Source organism: Argiope bruennichi, chromosome 4, assembly GCF_947563725.1.
Source record: "Argiope bruennichi chromosome 4, qqArgBrue1.1, whole genome shotgun sequence".
NCBI lineage: Eukaryota > Metazoa > Arthropoda > Arachnida > Araneae > Araneidae > Argiope > Argiope bruennichi.
This window is the reverse complement of record NC_079154.1, coordinates 16,171,122-16,189,213: the sequence shown is the minus strand read 5'-3', so window position 1 is coordinate 16,189,213 and position 18,092 is coordinate 16,171,122. Positions and strand designations below refer to the sequence as shown.

At 29.2% G+C, this 18,092-nt stretch overlaps 1 protein-coding gene across 1 annotated transcript in view; it reads right to left on the bottom strand.

Annotated features, from left to right (window-relative positions):
• Nucleotides 1-1,765: 1,765 nt before the first annotated feature.
• The window catches only part of LOC129966191 (uncharacterized), a 32,918-nt gene continuing 16,591 nt past the window's right edge, over nucleotides 1,766-18,092 (bottom strand). The window contains exons 3-4 of the mRNA XM_056080601.1: nucleotides 2,864-3,963; nucleotides 1,766-2,712 (exon numbers count right to left, since the gene is read on the bottom strand). Of these exons, the coding sequence (XP_055936576.1) occupies nucleotides 1,766-2,712; nucleotides 2,864-3,963 (2,047 nt within the window). The remainder of the gene's footprint in view (nucleotides 2,713-2,863; nucleotides 3,964-18,092) is intronic.

Sequence of the window (18,092 nt, the reverse complement as noted above, 5' to 3'; positions counted from 1 at the left end):
GAAATTCTGCCTCTTCGTGACATAAATCTTTTTAGGGAAGCTATGAAAGAATCTGATGTTAAGCCTGAAACAATTTCAAAATGTACTGCTCTCGTTACAAAACATACAAAAATTGAGACATAAATTTTTTGAAGAGGTTCTTTTCTTTGAAACTTATTTTTAATAAAAAACGGACCACAGATATCCACTCCAGTAATATTGAATGGTAACGAAGGATTACAACGTTCTGCGGGTAAATCACCCATTTTTTGAATAGACAGATGAGGATTATATCGGGAACAAGTAATACAGTTATGAACAATACTGCGAGCTATATCTCTGCCCCCAATGGACCAATACATCTATCTAGTTAAATGAAGTAAAGTTTGGGCTCCAATATGACAATTTTTAAGATGAATACTTTGCATTATTAATTTAGTAAGGATATGAGTTTTAGGTAAAATAATTGGAAATTTTACCTAAAAGGATAGGTCGGTTTTTCTAAGTCTGCCTCCTACTCTAATTACATTAAAACCTTCTTCCAAAAAAGGGGATAAACTTTTTAATTTGCTAGAAGGGTTTACCTGTTTACCACTTGCTAAGTTTTTGAAGTCATCAGCAAGAACATTTTGTTGTACAAGGGAAATTAATTTAAATTCTGCTTCCTCGATTTCCTTTGAGGAGAGTGAACCCTTCATCTTCTTGTTTCTGCAGTTTCCTAGAAATCTGAGGAGAAAACTGAAAACACGTATTAATTTGTTATACTTATTACTAATTTTGAAAAAGTTAGTAAGAAAATCTGAATTTAAAGTCTCTAAGGTGTGAGTGGTATTATCCTTGAGTTCCAATAAAAATTGGGAATCTTGAGATGCATTAATCATTTGTTGGTCAGCAGAGTTCACAGAAACAGGTAGTTCTTGAAGGAAAGTTGGTCCCTTCCACCATAAATAGTTGTCAATCAGTTGTTCTGGAACTAGTCCTCTTGATATCACATCTGCGGGGTTTAAAGTGGAGGAACCATGCTGCCATTTGTTGTTCTGCGTCAGTTGTTGTATTTTTCCCACTCTATTTGCAACACATGTCTTGAGACGATGTGGTGGTGTTTGAATCCAGGCTAGGGAAATAGTAGAATCTGTGTACATCACTGCGCTATCAATTTGTAGATGTAAAGCTTTTTCAACCTTGGCCTTTAGTTGAGCGGTGAGAAGACATGCACAAAGTTCCAATCTGGGAATGGAGACAGTCTTTAATGGGGAGACTCGAGATTTGCTGCATACAAGTCTAGATGTGACTATATCATTGTCACTGATGCATTGTAGATAAATAACTGCTCCATATGCGGCTTCACTGGCGTCTGAGAAACAATGAAGAATTAATTTTACAGGATTTTCATTTAAAATCCATTTTGGGATTTTTACTAGCTAAAGAGCCCTAAGGGATTGAACTAAATGACTCCACTCTTTACCAATGGCTGGAGGAAGGGGGTTTCAAATGTAAGTTTTTGCAACCACAATTTTTGGAGAAAAATCTTCATTTTAGAGATAACTGGTCCGAGCACACCCAAGGGGTCTTAGAGTCTGGCAACGACTGAGAGAACTGTTCGTTTCGTGAGCATAGATTTATTTTCATATTTGACTGTAAATATGAATAAATCCTCGAAAGGCTTCCAATGCATGCCAAGAGCCTTTGAGACCTGCTCATCTATGGGAAAATTGTTTTCAGGATTAGAAGTTGGAAAACTATTTAAAAGTTCCTGTGAGTTTGAAGTCCACTTATGTAAGGACATTCATGGTCTTGCGAACATTTTTATCAGCTGTTGTTGTAGAATTTGAGCAGTTTGGATATCCGGGGCGCCTCTAATCCCATCATCCATGTAAAGGTCGCGTAAAACCATTTCCGATGCTAACGGAAAGTTCGACGCTTCATCTAAAGCTAATTGTTTAATGGTGCGTATGGCAAGATGAGGTGCACATGAAATGCCATATGTCACAGTTTTTAATCTAAATGTTACTTCTTGATGAGAGTTTTCATCAAACCATAAAATTCGTAAATAGTCTCTTTGATGTGGCGCAACTAAAATCTGACGAAACATCTTTTGAATGTCAAATGTAAAGGCAAACTTGTGTGTCCTGAACCTTAATATTAATTCAAAAATGTCCTCAACAACATCACCTTTACACAATAAATCATTTAATGAAACTCCATTAGAGCTAGGGGAGCTAGCATTGAAGACTACTCTTAGAGGGGTGCTTGTAGATCCTTCCCTGTAGACTCCATGATGAGGTAAAAAATAATTAGTTTCTGGTAATTCATCTTCCATTACTCTTTCCATGTGGCCAAGAGCTTCATATTCCTCAATGAATTCAGAATAGAGCTTTTTCATTTGCGGGTTTTTGTTTAGCCTTGTAATTAAACTGTCTAGACGATTTCGCGCTATTTGTTTTGATTCACCTAACACAGGAGGATTCTCCTTTATTGGCATTTCCACAATATATCTACCTACCTCATTGCGTTTATATGTTTGCTTGAAATGTTCCTCACAATAAATTGAGTCTTCACTTAAAGAAAATTTATTTTCATGTAATGTTTCGACTTGCCAAAATCGTTCTATTATTTTTTCTAAATTATCATTCTGCGTAACAAGACCACAGAATTTATGATTAAATTCTGACTCTCCTTCTTTTGCAGAGCTATCAATAAATCCGAAACGCAAATTCAGTAAAATCAGATTATCTGAAATATATTTCCCTGGCATTAATATATCAAAAAAGAAAGAAGCTGAAAGTAATATATCAATTGCCCTTTGACCTTGCATAGGATCAGCCAAATTGAATCCATCAGGCAAACTTTGTTTTTCTAATTTTTTTATTTATTGAAGGAATACATTCAGTAATTTTTGGAATGACGAGCAACTGAGCTATTGTAACGTATGATTCATCGCTATTTGAAATCTCTGCTAACACTTTTGAATGTAACTGACTTGTTTTTCCATTGATACCGGAAATCGTTACATTATTTTTATATTTTTTAAGAGCTAATTTATTCGCGACTTCTGTAGTTATAAAGGAATTCTGAGACCCAGTGTCACAGATGCCTCGCAAAGGTATTTTCTGACCAGCGGCGTTTTTAATATAAACAATAATAGTAGGCAAAATAGATGAATTTGCATTTTTTGTCTTTCGATCTTGCGAACAGAGAGAAGGAGATATTTCTGTTTGAGCTAAAGCATTTGAGTTAGAGTCTGAAGTATTTTGATGATCACTAGATTTATTGGTTGAGGTTTGTTGCTGTTGTTTTTTATTTCTTATAGAAGAATCAACGTGAAGAAGGCTATTATGAAAGCCAGAACAGATCTTACAACGGTTATTGCTGCGGCAATGATTCGTTTTATGAGAATCCGATAAACAATTAGTACAATGCGTATTTTTGATCATATTCAATCTAGACACGGGATTTAATTTTAAAAATGCTTCACATTTAAATAAAGGGTGTAAAGGCTTATTACATGCGACACACACTTTCTTTGAATTATTTCCTACAAAAAATGAATGAGATTTTTTATTGGATTCTTGTTGCGGTTTTGATTTTGCGGTAATGCTCCCTTGAATGTTTTCAAGAACAAGACACCTTTTCTCTAAAAATTCAATGAATTCGCACCATGTAGGTAAATTAGATGATACCAAAGAAAGTTCAAATTGTCTTCTTGATTCTCTATCTAGTTTTTTCATCAAAATATTGATCAATAATGATTCAGAAAAAGAGTTTTGTTCTAAACCCATAATTTTAAGCGCTCGAACATGTTTAATACAATTGTCCACAAAAGCTCGTAAAGCTTTTGCTGAGTCGGATGTATGGATTTCTAAAGTCAAAATGTCATTGAAATGGCTTTGAACGCATAAGCGTTTATTATCAAAACGTTCTTTCAGAGCATTTTTCAAACTGGCATAGGTCTCTTCTATTGTCACTATTTCTGCGGCTGCACCACTAAGAGGTGATTTTAAATAATATAATTTTTGATTTTCAGTTAATTTATCATTATTTTCAATGATATTTTCAAATTGAATTTTAAAATTCTGCCAGTCTTGGTATTGACCAGAAAACTTAGGTTTTGTTTAATCTTGAGAAGATTATCCAATTTAGTTTGATACACTATAAAGTCCTTTGAATCATCCGTTTCGATAAAAGAGTTCAGCTTTGTTAAAGAGGATTTTATAACTCTCTTTCTGTTAAGAGATATGATTTTTGCTCTTTGATCATTAGCCATGATTATTTTTACTAGTAATTCCTCCGGCTCGACGGACCATAAATATGGTGATTCGAAGTGAGCAGTGGACTGTACTTTTGCTTAAACTTCTTTATTTACACTATATACACTCCTTGTGCGGTGAGTAGTTCATATAATACATGGCTGATTGCGGTATTGCATTGCGGTGGCTTTGTTAAGCCTTACAAACTGAAGTTGTTTACAGCTTCTGCGGGGGCTGGGGAGCCGATGCGGGTCAACGTTCTAAAGAACCCCTGAAAGACTCGACCGGAAGGGCGGGTAAAGGGGTTGCCGTAATTTTAACATTGCCAAGTTTGGCGTTAAGCGACATTCGCGTGAACACATTCTAAAAAACTCCATACTCTGTTAGAATATTATATAAAGAGAATTAATAGCAAAAGAAGTCAATTATTTCTTTGGATTTTTTATAGTCTTAATGATTGGTGATTTGTGATCTGCTCATGTGTTATGAATCGCCATAAAACCTGCTTTTGCATACACCTAACCAGATTTTTTGAGGGGAGAGAGATGTCTTTGCGTTTTCTCCATGCTTTTATTGACCTAATGTTTTGTTCACCAATAACCATTTAGTGGTTCTAATTTCATCTACGCCCATAGATGATTTTCATAATGATGTATGGCGAATTCTATGGAATTCTAAGCATCCCCATGGCTTTCGGTACCAAAAGTACATATCCTACTCCACTACACATAACTAGATGAATTTACAGGTTCACTTTTTTAATGATGTTATTTACTTTCTCCTACTTCTTGTTGTATTTCCGATTTGGATGACAGGAATAATCATACCTTCAGTCGAATGTCATTATAATAAACAACCTAATTATGCTATTTTAAGGCGATTTTATTTCCTGCTTACAAATATTTTTGAAGAAAACATTTCGAACTTTGTAAATTCCTAAGAAAAGTGCCTTGATATGAATGCCAGTTTCAAGGAAAAGTGGTGATGCAATATCTCCTTTAATGGATTATAACAATTGCAATATTTTTAACGAATATTCATGGATGAAATATTTTTTTATTAATTGATATTTATGATCAGGATCAGTTTTGAGAAAAAGTGATGCTGTCATATAGTTTTTTCTAATGTCCATAAAAAAGAAATTGCATTTACGAGTGTTTGATCCAAAGCGAAAGTCTAGAGAAATCTCCTAAGTAATACAAGTGTTTAAGGAAAGGGTTTCTTATTTTGGGAATTAATTTTTCATGAATAAAAAATGTTATAATTTCAATTTTAATTAAGTGTTACCTAAGAAAATCAGTTTATTATCCAAAAATATTGTTTATTTTATTGTTAAAATATTTTTTTAAAAAGTTTTATTTCACTAAATTCTCTTAAGCAGAATTTGATATTCCGACTTCATACCTATTTTGTTCAATCCAATCATGGCCTTGCTAATGGAGTTAAGTACAATGATATATTAGGACTATTAAAACGTAATTGTTCGAATAATTAATTTTTTAATTACGCATTGTCTTTAGCGACCCTAAGATTTCTTTATTGTCATAGAAAGCTGGTAGATAATACATAAAATATTCTTTCCTTAGTTTTAAACAATTAAAGAAAATCAAATGATCAATAATTTGATGCAGCAATGGTGATTGTATGAATTTAATTGCAACAATGAAAAATATTATCGAAAATTATTCAGAATTAAGTTTTAAAAAATCTACAAAGTTCAGAGGAAAAACTGATCGGCAATTAAACTGATATCATTAAAATTATATATATACATATATTGGATTTTAAAAGACTATAACTTTTATGCTATTATGTATTTAAATAATATTAAATAAAAACTCCTTAATCTCCCTTTATTTTTAATTAATAAAATTTTTTAAAAAAAACATTATTTTGTGCACATTTTAGCTCTATATGATATATTTTTGTTAAATATATAAAACACATTCACTCAAAAGAAAATTTTCTTTTATTATTAGCAGAAACACTTATTTGTTATATGATATCATTCTACATGATTTCAAACAAGGCTTCAAATTTCCTTCGGAAAGTTGTTTCCAATTAAAATGCCTAGTTGATAATGCGCATGATTTCATTGATATAAATATAATAAAGAGACAGAATTGAAATCCTAGAAAGACACAACTTCCTTAATATTTTAAATGAAAATTCCATTATTTTTTAAAATTTTATCATCAATGCTTGCGATTACAATTATTGGAAAAATGACTATAAGTAACGAGATATCAGAACTATTACATTTAAGTAGGTGTATATTATATATTAATTAACTGTAAATTTCAAAACACAAATAATTTGAAACAAGAGTTGAATTTTTCGATAATTATTTATACATTGTTAACGTACATTGAATTTATAATTATTAATTAATTCTATATAATACGACTGAGGCTATTCCAATAACGAGTGCAAAATATTTCATCAAAACCTTTTAATTATTGCAGAGCCCTAAAAATATTTTATTTTTCCAGATTCTATATTTTGCTTCAATAATACTTATTAGAACTAGGGATTTTTGTTTTATAATGCACTAATCCTCACTAATTAGTTAAATTCAAGAAAATTATTAAATAATCAAAATGGGAAATATTTATTATTCATGTTATGTTATTGTTAGTATTATTAACTATTAATTTCAAAATATTAACTATTAGTTAAACTTTTAATCATCGCATGCCGATAAAAAAAGGTCGTGTAATTTAATAAGATAATAAAAAAATATTATGTTTCTAATAATATCACATGAAAGGGCTTTTAAGCTTTCTGGGAATTATGCTAAATAACATAAACTAAAGATAATACGTCTTCTATTATACAGAAACATGTTTAAAGTATTAGAGATACATGTTAATTAAATGAAAATAAATTTTTCATAAATATTTTGAAAAGAAAAATAATTTATCTTCACATAAGCTTTTATATTCATTTACTGGTTTCTATTGGAATATATTAGAATTTATTATATATTCATCAATATTAGTTTTCTTGATCCAATTAGCAATTCCTTTCAAAATTTGAATACATATTCTATTTTTAATCTCTTTTCAAATGATGATGTTAATTTTAAAGTGTGTTACCATCCGTGCTATTCTCAAACTAAAAATTTCCCGAAATAGTTATTAGTGAGAAAAAATCAATTGATCAAGAAATGAACTCCGAAATGTTCTATACAAATTTTATAAACTGTAACTGCTTCAAAAGAATTTAGGAAACAGGCAGACTGATAGAAACTTTTATTTTATATTTAGGTTCGATACATTGCATTTATTATCACATTTTTAATAACGACTTCTACTTCCATTAATTTTCATGGCTGGAATAGAAAATTTCAGAAAAAATAATATATAATATTTTTATTATAAATAAGCAAAACTTAGATGCCGTTACAACTGCTACCGGTAATAGTCTTCATATTAACATGCATACACATAATAAATGTAGCACGATATTTAAGAAAAAACATTTAAACAAATTATGAATTTAAATGCATAAAAAACAAAATATGCATGTCCATTGCATTAACACATATTTAGTTTTGTCAATTAAATAAATACTATTTTATAATTTTAATATTTCACTTTGCTTTTGCTTTAGGATCTCTGAAAAATCAAAAAATAAATTGCAGAAACTTAGAGAAAATAATAAATATAATTATGTTTCTGTAAAAAAATGAATCAAAGGTATTATTTATAAATACAATAAAAATAATTATGTCTTTTTGATATCTTGAATATGAATGATATTTCTTCATCACAATATTATTTTTGCAAATAGATGCTATTTTCAAATTTATTTAAATAAGTGTTGAAGTATGAAATTGTTATTCTGAAATGTAACTAATTTCCTAAAATATATATATTTTTTAATATTGTAGCTCAGTACAAGCCGCACTTTATTTAAGCTGGAGGCTAAAGTGAATTAGTCAGCATCTCACTTTAGCCGCTTTTATTTAAGCTGGCTAAAGTGAATAATTTTTGTCAACATTTATAAATATTTAACCACATTTCCAATGAAATTATATTATTTTCAGCACGAAACTCATAATTTTAAATTACATGCATAGAAAAAATGTAATGATATGATTTAAATAAACTGGAATTAATTATCTCAAAAAGTTGAACCTTATTATAATAATAATTGAAGTTTCAATTCTTACACTTTTATTAAATTTATGATTTTGCAAATAATATAAGGTTTAAACTTTAAATCAAGCGATTAAAATTGTATACTCTGAATACAGAATATAGCTCGCAGATTCTCAGAGATAATCTGAGAGCTTTAACTGATTCACCGAAACTAAAAAGAAACAATACGTTTATGAAACAATGCAGACACATTGAATAATCTGAACACCCAATAATGTTTGCAGATATTATAGTTAAGATAGATTCCTAACTAAATATCTGCATTTCAAAAAGGAATTGATTTTCTCACTTGACAATACGTTACTCCATAAAATTGCAAAGTTTGAAACTTCTAGACATATTTTACTACTTTTGTCTGGACGAAAAATTCCTTTTATTGGAGTGCAGCCCATTTTCAGGCGCCAAATTGTCTACTCTTCTTCTGGCTACATTCACAAATGACAAAGACGTTACATGTCTGTAATCCATTTACATAAAAATAACTGTGAAAATGTTGCTTTATTTTTTACTCCGTTTAACTCATTGTTAGCTTCTGAATTCTTAGAGTTAAAGAGGTGGAAAATATTAATAGTTGGTTGAAAAGTGACAGACTGACATATTCCAAAGGGATTTTTTTAAAATTTCTTTAAGAATTTTAGTATCTTTATATTAAAATAAATTATTATTTCAATGTAAGATAAGATAATGACAAAGAAAATCTTTATGAATTGGTTTTCTGAAAACATTCTCAAGGATTTAAATTGATAATGTTTTCAAGAAAATGTCACATTGTTAATTTTTTTGCTGTCTTTCATGTCTTAATAAATGGATTTTTAATTGGAATTATCTTTTTTTTAAATTTCTAATTAAAAAAAATTAAAATATTTGTTCAAATAAATACAAAAAAAATACTTAAATGAAAATTCTACATGACATTGAAAAATATATTTTTTACAAAAATAGTTTATATAATGGCTGTTACATAGAGAGTGTGTGAGCAACAGGTAATATAAGAATTCAAGTGAAATAAAAAAAAGTATTAATTTTTATTATTTTACTACATTTGCTTAAAATAGCGACTGTCAAAAGCCTTAAAGGTTTCGAATAAGTGTCAAAACTTATTCTTGCAAATATTTTAGTCATTTTTTATTGTTTATTTCAAGCAAACGAAAGCGTGATAGCTAAAGTTTCATAAAATTAAATATGTCTGAAAAATAATTCTATGCATATTAAATTTGATAAACAAGATACTTATAGCCACTGAAAATAAGCAAATAATTTCCTTCAATGAAAAATTAAAAATATCGATACTACGCGGCGTTGATTTCTAGCATTATTGCTGAATTAAAATTGCATTGCAGTGTTAAAATATTCCATTCATGTACAAGCGATTGAAGTTGGAAAGTAGTTTTTAAAATATTATACAGTATTATGATATTCAATTAAAACAACTGATTAAAATGCACAAACCCGCATGTAATCAAATATCATGCCAGTTCCAGTATTCAAACGTAATATATTATTGTTGGATGGTACATCGTGTGATCCAGATTATCATTTACTTAAAGATGAGAAATGTAAATGTGAAATATAGAGAGAGTCAAATGTAAGCGAATTATCATCATTTACTAATCGCGTAATATTCTTTCTATATAAATAAACTCTACTGCAAAGTATATTTTTATCGAAACATTACCACTTTCGCAACTTCACGAAATATTTCAGATTTATCTTGTTTATACAACGAAAAAAATGGAGCATGAGACCAAATCTACAAAAAGGAAGTAAATACTTTTTTCAATGCACTATCTGGATGCTTAAACTAAATGATGCAGGATGTATTCGAAACGAGGGCTTTTGAAGCTGATGATTTCTGAATGAATATATCCCAGAAAAAGGATAAAATTCTACCATCAACAAATGAAGAAAGGCATAAGAAAGGAAAAACTAAAACTACGCCACTAGAGTTGAATGAATCACTTAAATAGTAAAGGAAAATATATTCACCTATTCAATTAAAAATTAATAAAAAATTAGAATTAATGTTTAACTTGTAATAAATGCAGCTGTGAAACACACTGAAAACAGAAAGCGCTGATGCATTTACGGAGAATGAATATATAGTTCATTTGTTTCAACAAATGCATATGCGTCACATTAGAATATAATTAGATGATACCAGAAGAAATGATGATACTATTAGATGAAATATATGTCATACTATGACTATATATTTCGTAAAATATATAGTTAGTATGACATTTTGTTTGCATATACAAGTACATTAGAATATAATTAGATGATAAAACTTTCACATTCAAAAATTTGAATATCGTTGTTATATGTATTATGTTGTTATATTGTTATATATTTATTAGACCAGAAGATATAAGAAGTCATATTTGTATTGAAGTAATTTTAACTCTTATCACAAAACTTATAATTATTATCACAAAGATTGTATAAAACTGTTTTTTTTTTTTCATTTGGAAAAATAATCATTAAAAGTAAAACTTTGATTTTCTTCTCAATTCTTTCAAAATCCTATTTGAAATTTTTGATTTTTCTCAAAATATAAAAAAATACCTTTTAACTACCTAAAAATACGATGGTTTAGTGCATAGAATGAGATTATCCTTTCACATTTTAGAAGATTTCCATGAAATTTTAAGAAAATGAATAAAGTATTGAAATAGAATCTTGCTAAAAATTGACTTGCTATTATTACGAGAAACTACTTTAAAATATGCTTATTTCTCAAATTTAATGGTTATTAATTTTTCCTATCAGCACACTTTTCTCATATATTTTATTCATGGTTCATACCATATTCATGGTTCAATTTTATTCATACATAAGCAAATATTTTGGAGATAAACTGAAAAAGAAAATTTACTTGTTTAATTTATTAATTTTAATCTTTAATTTTTGAGTAAAAAATGGGAAGATATGAAATTGACCAAATGCTTCATGCAGTATTTCCATTAGAAATACAGATTTGTAAGATTAAGGTTTATTCAATGATTGAAAAAATGGCGTCGTTCACAACTTTCGGGACATGGAAGTAAGATAATTTTTAATTTACCATTCTCACCATGCAGATTTAGCTAATAGTTTATATAGAGATTCACATCCTTCAATCAGCCACTTTTTTGTTTCTTCTAAAGCTTGAATATTAGTAACATTTGATTATTTCAATAAAAAGTATAATGTCCATTGTTTTATATATATTCTCTCCTTTTAATAAATACACAACACTATTATCTTTTGTAAATACTTTTAACAATTTTCGCTTATCGTAGTTATAGAGTTTCATAACTGACATTATAATTCAGTGCATAAAAATATTATATCCTATTTACACGTCTGTCCAATAACGACAATTTTCTCTTTAAAATTCACAGAAAGTCGGTCTTCGAGGTTAAATCATATGTATTTTTACTTTAAGAAAGGTAGAGTCCACATAAAATATTATTTATTAATCCTCTGGATCTTTTCAATGGAAAAAAACAAAAAAATGTCAATGTTCAGAATGGAGGATAAATCGACCAGACTGATATATTGATGAACACTCCATTTACTAAAAACTATTAATTTATTTCCATGTCAGACTACGGGAACTTTTAAATTATGTCCTTAAATGGACTTTATCTATAGCCGCCAGTGATAATTTATAGAAGCCCTTGAGTTGTGACATCAAAAATGAAACGCAGCATTAAAATATCAGAAATATTTCACTGATGGAAATATTTTATAGAAGATATAAATAGCCTGCTTTCAAACGCCTCAAAAAATATATAATTCTTTTTTTAACAATTCGGTTTTACTTTTTATAATTAATATTTTGTGATTTTTTTTTTCAATAAGCGAATTGGATTTTATAAATTAACAATATAAGTTATTACTATACAATAATATCATTATATATTCATTTAAATTTATTATTTTATCAAACATATAAATGTCAAAATAATTTAGTATATAAAATTTATTAGAATCTTAATTAAACATATCATGATATTTTTGCTATTTTTAAATTTTATGTATCTTGCTATTATTAAATTAATTATAATTTATTTATTATACTATTTTTAAATTTATTATTTTTTCAAATACATCAATATGAAAATAATTTATCAATATGCAATAAAATTTATAAAAAATTAAACATGTTATATTATTGATACTTATGTTATAAGTAAAATATGTTGCAAATTTATATACAAATGAGCGTGAAATATCTCTGTAAAATAAAAATTTGACAAAATTATAGACATAGAATTGATAAAATTATGTAATAATCGCAACGTATAAAATAGAGATAATCGTGAAAGTCAAACTTTCAGCAAGGTTTTGAATCATTCTAGTCTTTACGAATGATACTAAATGTAATCTCTAAGCACTCTCGGAAGCCCAAAACGTTGGTATCTTAAATCCACGCAACACATTTCCAAGCAAAGGTGAGTGACCGTCTTCGGCCCAGCCGTTAAAATGTTTACAGCCAGATAATAACTGTAGTTCTGAGTCAGCCAGATACACTTCTTAAGATCCTCTTAAAGACTGAGTTACTGTTCCCATGATGATAACAAATGCAGTTGGTCTGGGTATAATGATGTTTTCCTCTTCACTCTCAGATAAAAAGAACGTGTTATGATTTCCGGAATCGGCGTCATTATATGAGTTTATAGGCTTTAGGAGTTATACTTCCATTTTATGCGATGTATATAGGAAGTATTATAATTTTCACAAATATTCTAACATATCTTCAGATTTCATACCTCCCTGAATTGGAAGAGCGCAACCGTGGATATTATGTTTAGCCATCTATCTATAGGCCATCTGTATTATGTTTGTCCATCCATCTATAGACCATCTGTATTATTTCTGTCCATCTATCTATAGGCCATCAGCATTATGTCTGTCCATCTATCCATAGGCCATCTGTATTATGTTTGTCCATCTATCTATAGGCCATATGTATTATGTTTGTCCATCCATCTATAGGCCATCTGTATTATTTCTGTCCATCTATCTATAGGCCATCAGCATTATGTCTGTCCATCTATCCATAGGCCATCTGTATTATGTTTGTCCATCTATCTATAGGCCATATGTATTATGTTTGTCCATCCATCTATAGGCCATCTGTATTATTTCTGTCCATCTATCTATAGGCCATCGGCATTATGTCTGTCCATCTATCCATAGGCCATCTGTATTATGTTTGTCCATCTATCTATAAGCCATCTGCATTATTTCTGTCCATCTATCTATAGGTCATCTGTATTATGTATATCCATCTTCCTCTAACTGAAAAATGTTTTGAGCTAGAGGAATGAAATTCTGTACATAGACTTACAACCAAATATATAGATAATTTTTGTGAAGTTTTGAACGAAATTCAATCCAGGAAATCTGCATGTATGACTGTTCGATTTTAGTTTTAATTAATAACTACAAAACAAAAATAGCTGTGTAGATACAATTTGGTATATAAGTGCCATGTTTAGTGCAATCTATAATACAGATTTGTATCCAATTTTGAACAGAAACTGCAATAGAGTTAACGTGTGTCGCTCTGTACTTTTGGAGGCATATAAACTCAATAACATCTGTGCTTAATGTATATTTTTTACTCAAATATTAATGCAATAACTTAAAAATCAATAAAATTCGATATGTTATCTTGTAACTGCAACTGTAGTAGTATGCAGAATTTCGGTTTCAATCGGTCAGAAAGCTGCAGCTTTTTGCAGTTGCAGTGCTATTACAATCAATAAAAATACTAGATTCACGCCAGAGACCTATATTCCGTTACTATTAATTGACGTTTCTATGTTAGGCATTTGCAGCCTTTCTCAAGATCCACAGTTTTATGAGAAGAGGGAGAAATAAGCCTTTTAATGGAGATGATGTGAAAATCCCACTCCCACTAGTTATTTTCTAGAAAGACCACTTCCACTAGTTACTTCACCCGAAAATTTGAATTTGATATTTTGAAAATTGTCGCGTTTCAGATCTCCCGTAGCTCAAGAAACTTATTTTTAAAATGGTTCTTGTCTATTTCTACGTATGTCTGTCTAAAACACTATAACTTGAAAACAAACAAAATTTGTTATGTCTTAACGCTAAATTTGCTCATTTTTCTGTAATTTTAGATAAAATTCATATTCAAAATTCACGATAAACTTGTATTTCCGAATTGACCAAAAACAAAAGAACTTGTTAACTACGCAACACAAAAACTTAGACGATATAATTAAGAATACATATTACCAGAAGTTAACTGTCTGTCGGTCTACATTCCCTCATACATTTAAAAGGGTAACTCAAAAGTGGATAAAATTAGTAGTCGAAAATTCATATCAATATTTAAAAAAAAATCGTCATGGTAAATGACCGTTGCCGGTCTATACGTATGCATGCAATTAACAGGATAACTAAAAAAAGAACGCAATGACATAGATAAATATAATTTGATATGCAAGCGTAATATTTAAAATGTAAATTTGTACTAAATTTTGAGTCAATTATAACTGTCTATACGTCTACATTTCCTCATATATTTAAAAGGGTAACTCAAAAGTGGATAAAATTAATAGTCGAAAATTCATATCAATATTTAAAAAAAAATCGTCATGGTAAATGACCGTTGCCGGTCTATACGTATGCATGCAATTAACAGGATAACTAAAAAAAGAACGCAATGACATAGATAAATATAATTTGATATGCAAGCTTAATATTTAAAATGTAAATTTGTACTAAATTTTGAGTCAATTATAACTGTCTATAGGTCTACATTTCCTCATATATTTAAAAGGGTAACTCAAAAGTGGATAAAATTAGTAGTCGAAAATTCATATCAATATTTAAAAAAAAATCGTCATGGTAAATGACCGTTGCCGATCTATACGTATGCATGCAATTAACAGGATAACTAAAAAAAGAACGCAATGACATAGATAAATATAATTTGATATGCAAGCTTAATATTTAAAATGTAAATTTGTACTAAATTTTGAGTCAATTATAACTGTCTATAGGTCTACATTTCCTCATATATTTAAAAGGGTAACTCAAAAGTGGATAAAATTAGTAGTCGAAAATTCATATCAATATTTAAAAAAAAAATCGTCATGGTAAATGACCGTTGCCGGTCTATACGTATGCATGCAATTAACAGGATAACTAAAAAAAGAACGCAATGACATAGATAAATATAATTTGATATGCAAGCTTAATATTTAAAATGTAAATTTGTACTAAATTTTGAGTCAATTATAACTGTCTATAGGTCTACATTTCCTCATATATTTAAAAGGGTAACTCAAAATCGCAACTAATGAAGTATGTAATCTTATTAGTAATATTTTGTACTGTGTCAAATTTTGATTTTATTCGACCTAAGAAATAAAAAGATCTAAAATCCGGTTTACAATATAATATAACGAAGCATAAAGCGTTTTTCTGTGAATTCTGAAAATAAAAAATGTAGTTACTTGCTATGCCTATGGCTTACAATTTTAATATAAAAGATAACATTTTTATTTGAGAGTAAGTGTTGTTTAGGCCAATCTCGCAAATATTGCAAATTCCCTTGTAAAGTTTGTGATAATTCAAAACTTGCTTTTCTTTGGAAAGATATTTATGTATTGATATTCAAAAGAGAGATATCAATAGTCATGAGATATTTCTATTACAATATATTATTATTAAACCATTTTTAAAAATGCATTATTTATATCGGAAAAATTCAGAATATGCAAAATTTCTAAAAGAGATTAAAAATGCATATTTCTAATGAAAAAATATGTATTTCTTTGTAATACATGCAATAGAAATACATGCAAAGCATGACTATGCAGAGGAAAGTTCCAGTTCTACTTACGTATGCATACTACCTGTTGCGCATACATCAATGCAGTACTTTTTCTTTTTTACTAAAAAATAATGACGCCCCAGGAAAAGATGTTTTGTATGTTGGGATATGCATATTTTGAATCTATTGTTTCTATGAAGCATAGATTTCTTTCTAAATTCAACAGAGAGCGCATCGCCATAAATAAATTTCAAGTGAAATCAAGAAATTCATAGAATATGGTTTCATTGGCCAATCATTTTGGAACGTCGGCTGAAAATATTTGTCTTACAAACAAATTTCGAGTTCCAATTATCTATGTGAACAAATAAAAAATAGTCAGTTTGTGTCATCTATGCATGTTATTCTTGAACGTATATGCATTCGAATAATTATAACAGTAGGTATAAAAATCAGGCACAGTTATCTCATGTGGGATAAGAAATAGGCTTCTGATTCGATTATTTCTGCATAACAAAGGAAGCTGTAAGCGAATAAATGAAATAAAAATGTGAACTTTTGATATAGTATTTGCCTTTATATATTATCTTTCAACAGAAAAAATATATTGATTTTGCTCTTTTTCTTTGTATTTTGTCTGGATGTTACAGAAATATCTGATAATTTCATTTGTAATGCGATAAAGTATGTCGTGGGAATATGTAGTATAATTATAATTTACAGTGGGAAATGGAAACTCATAACTCTCATGTCTGTGATCTATTCATATATATTGTATTTTCATCTCATTTAAATCATAATGACAAATTTATATTTTATTTAAAATCATTTTAGTACAAAAAAAATCTTTTAATAATTCGAAGTTCAAAAAGAAGAGCCTTCGATTCCATAAATATAGATTTAAGTTGTTGATGTTTCTAATGGCACGTGTCATAGACAAGCCCGCTGAAGAAGACAACGTTTTTAAGTCTATTGAGCCTAGCTTGTTTTTCTAGCAGCGCCATCTAGGACCAAGAATATGTCTTAGATACCCATGCTTCACAATCCTTTTTACGCGACCGACTTCATTCATGCATTTCATTCACTCATTCACAGATAGAAATTTAGACCTGAATCAGAGAATGATTACCTCTGAACCAGTACCTCCAGTGGTATTACTCTCGACATACAGGACTTCGCGACGACGACAGCTGGCCACGATCCCATGAGTGCGCCAGCCACCACATGCACGGAGAGTCTTCAGCCGGTGGGGTTCGAACTCACAACCCAAGGGATGCGAATTCTCCGCACATCCAACCAGGCTATCCTGGCCAAAAATGAATATTCATTTATAACTAAATGTATATTTATGGAATTGAGCATTTTAAAATGAATTATTTTAGGTTTTGAGCTATTTATTTTGGACTTGAAATTATTAAATGATTTTTAATTATAAATAACAAAGAGTTAGTTTCATTCATTAAATAAGATGGGAAAATTGCAGTGTATTTACATATTTTAACAACTTATTTATACCTGCAACATGAAACAATAACATCAAAAGTTATTCAACTAATTTCAAAAAAGGCGAAAATGTTCAAAAAATATTTAAACTTCTCAAAAATACGAATCATTATCCTGTCGGAAATAAATTAAAAGCAGGAAAGATCATAAAACTCCAAATTACAGTGGAAGAGAATAGTTAAAATCCTTTAAACTTAATGAATTGGGCTTCTAAAAGCTTTCTGAGGCATAGAAAATCAATACTTTAAAACCTAAATGAAGCTTAAATGCAATTCAAGTAATAAGCCTCATTTTTCAGAGTCATTAAAAGTTTCATTAGTTTTAAGTACTTCTGCAATTGTTAATTGCGTTTTCAAGGAGTTTTCTGAAACTGCATCTTTCTGAGCATTGTTAAAT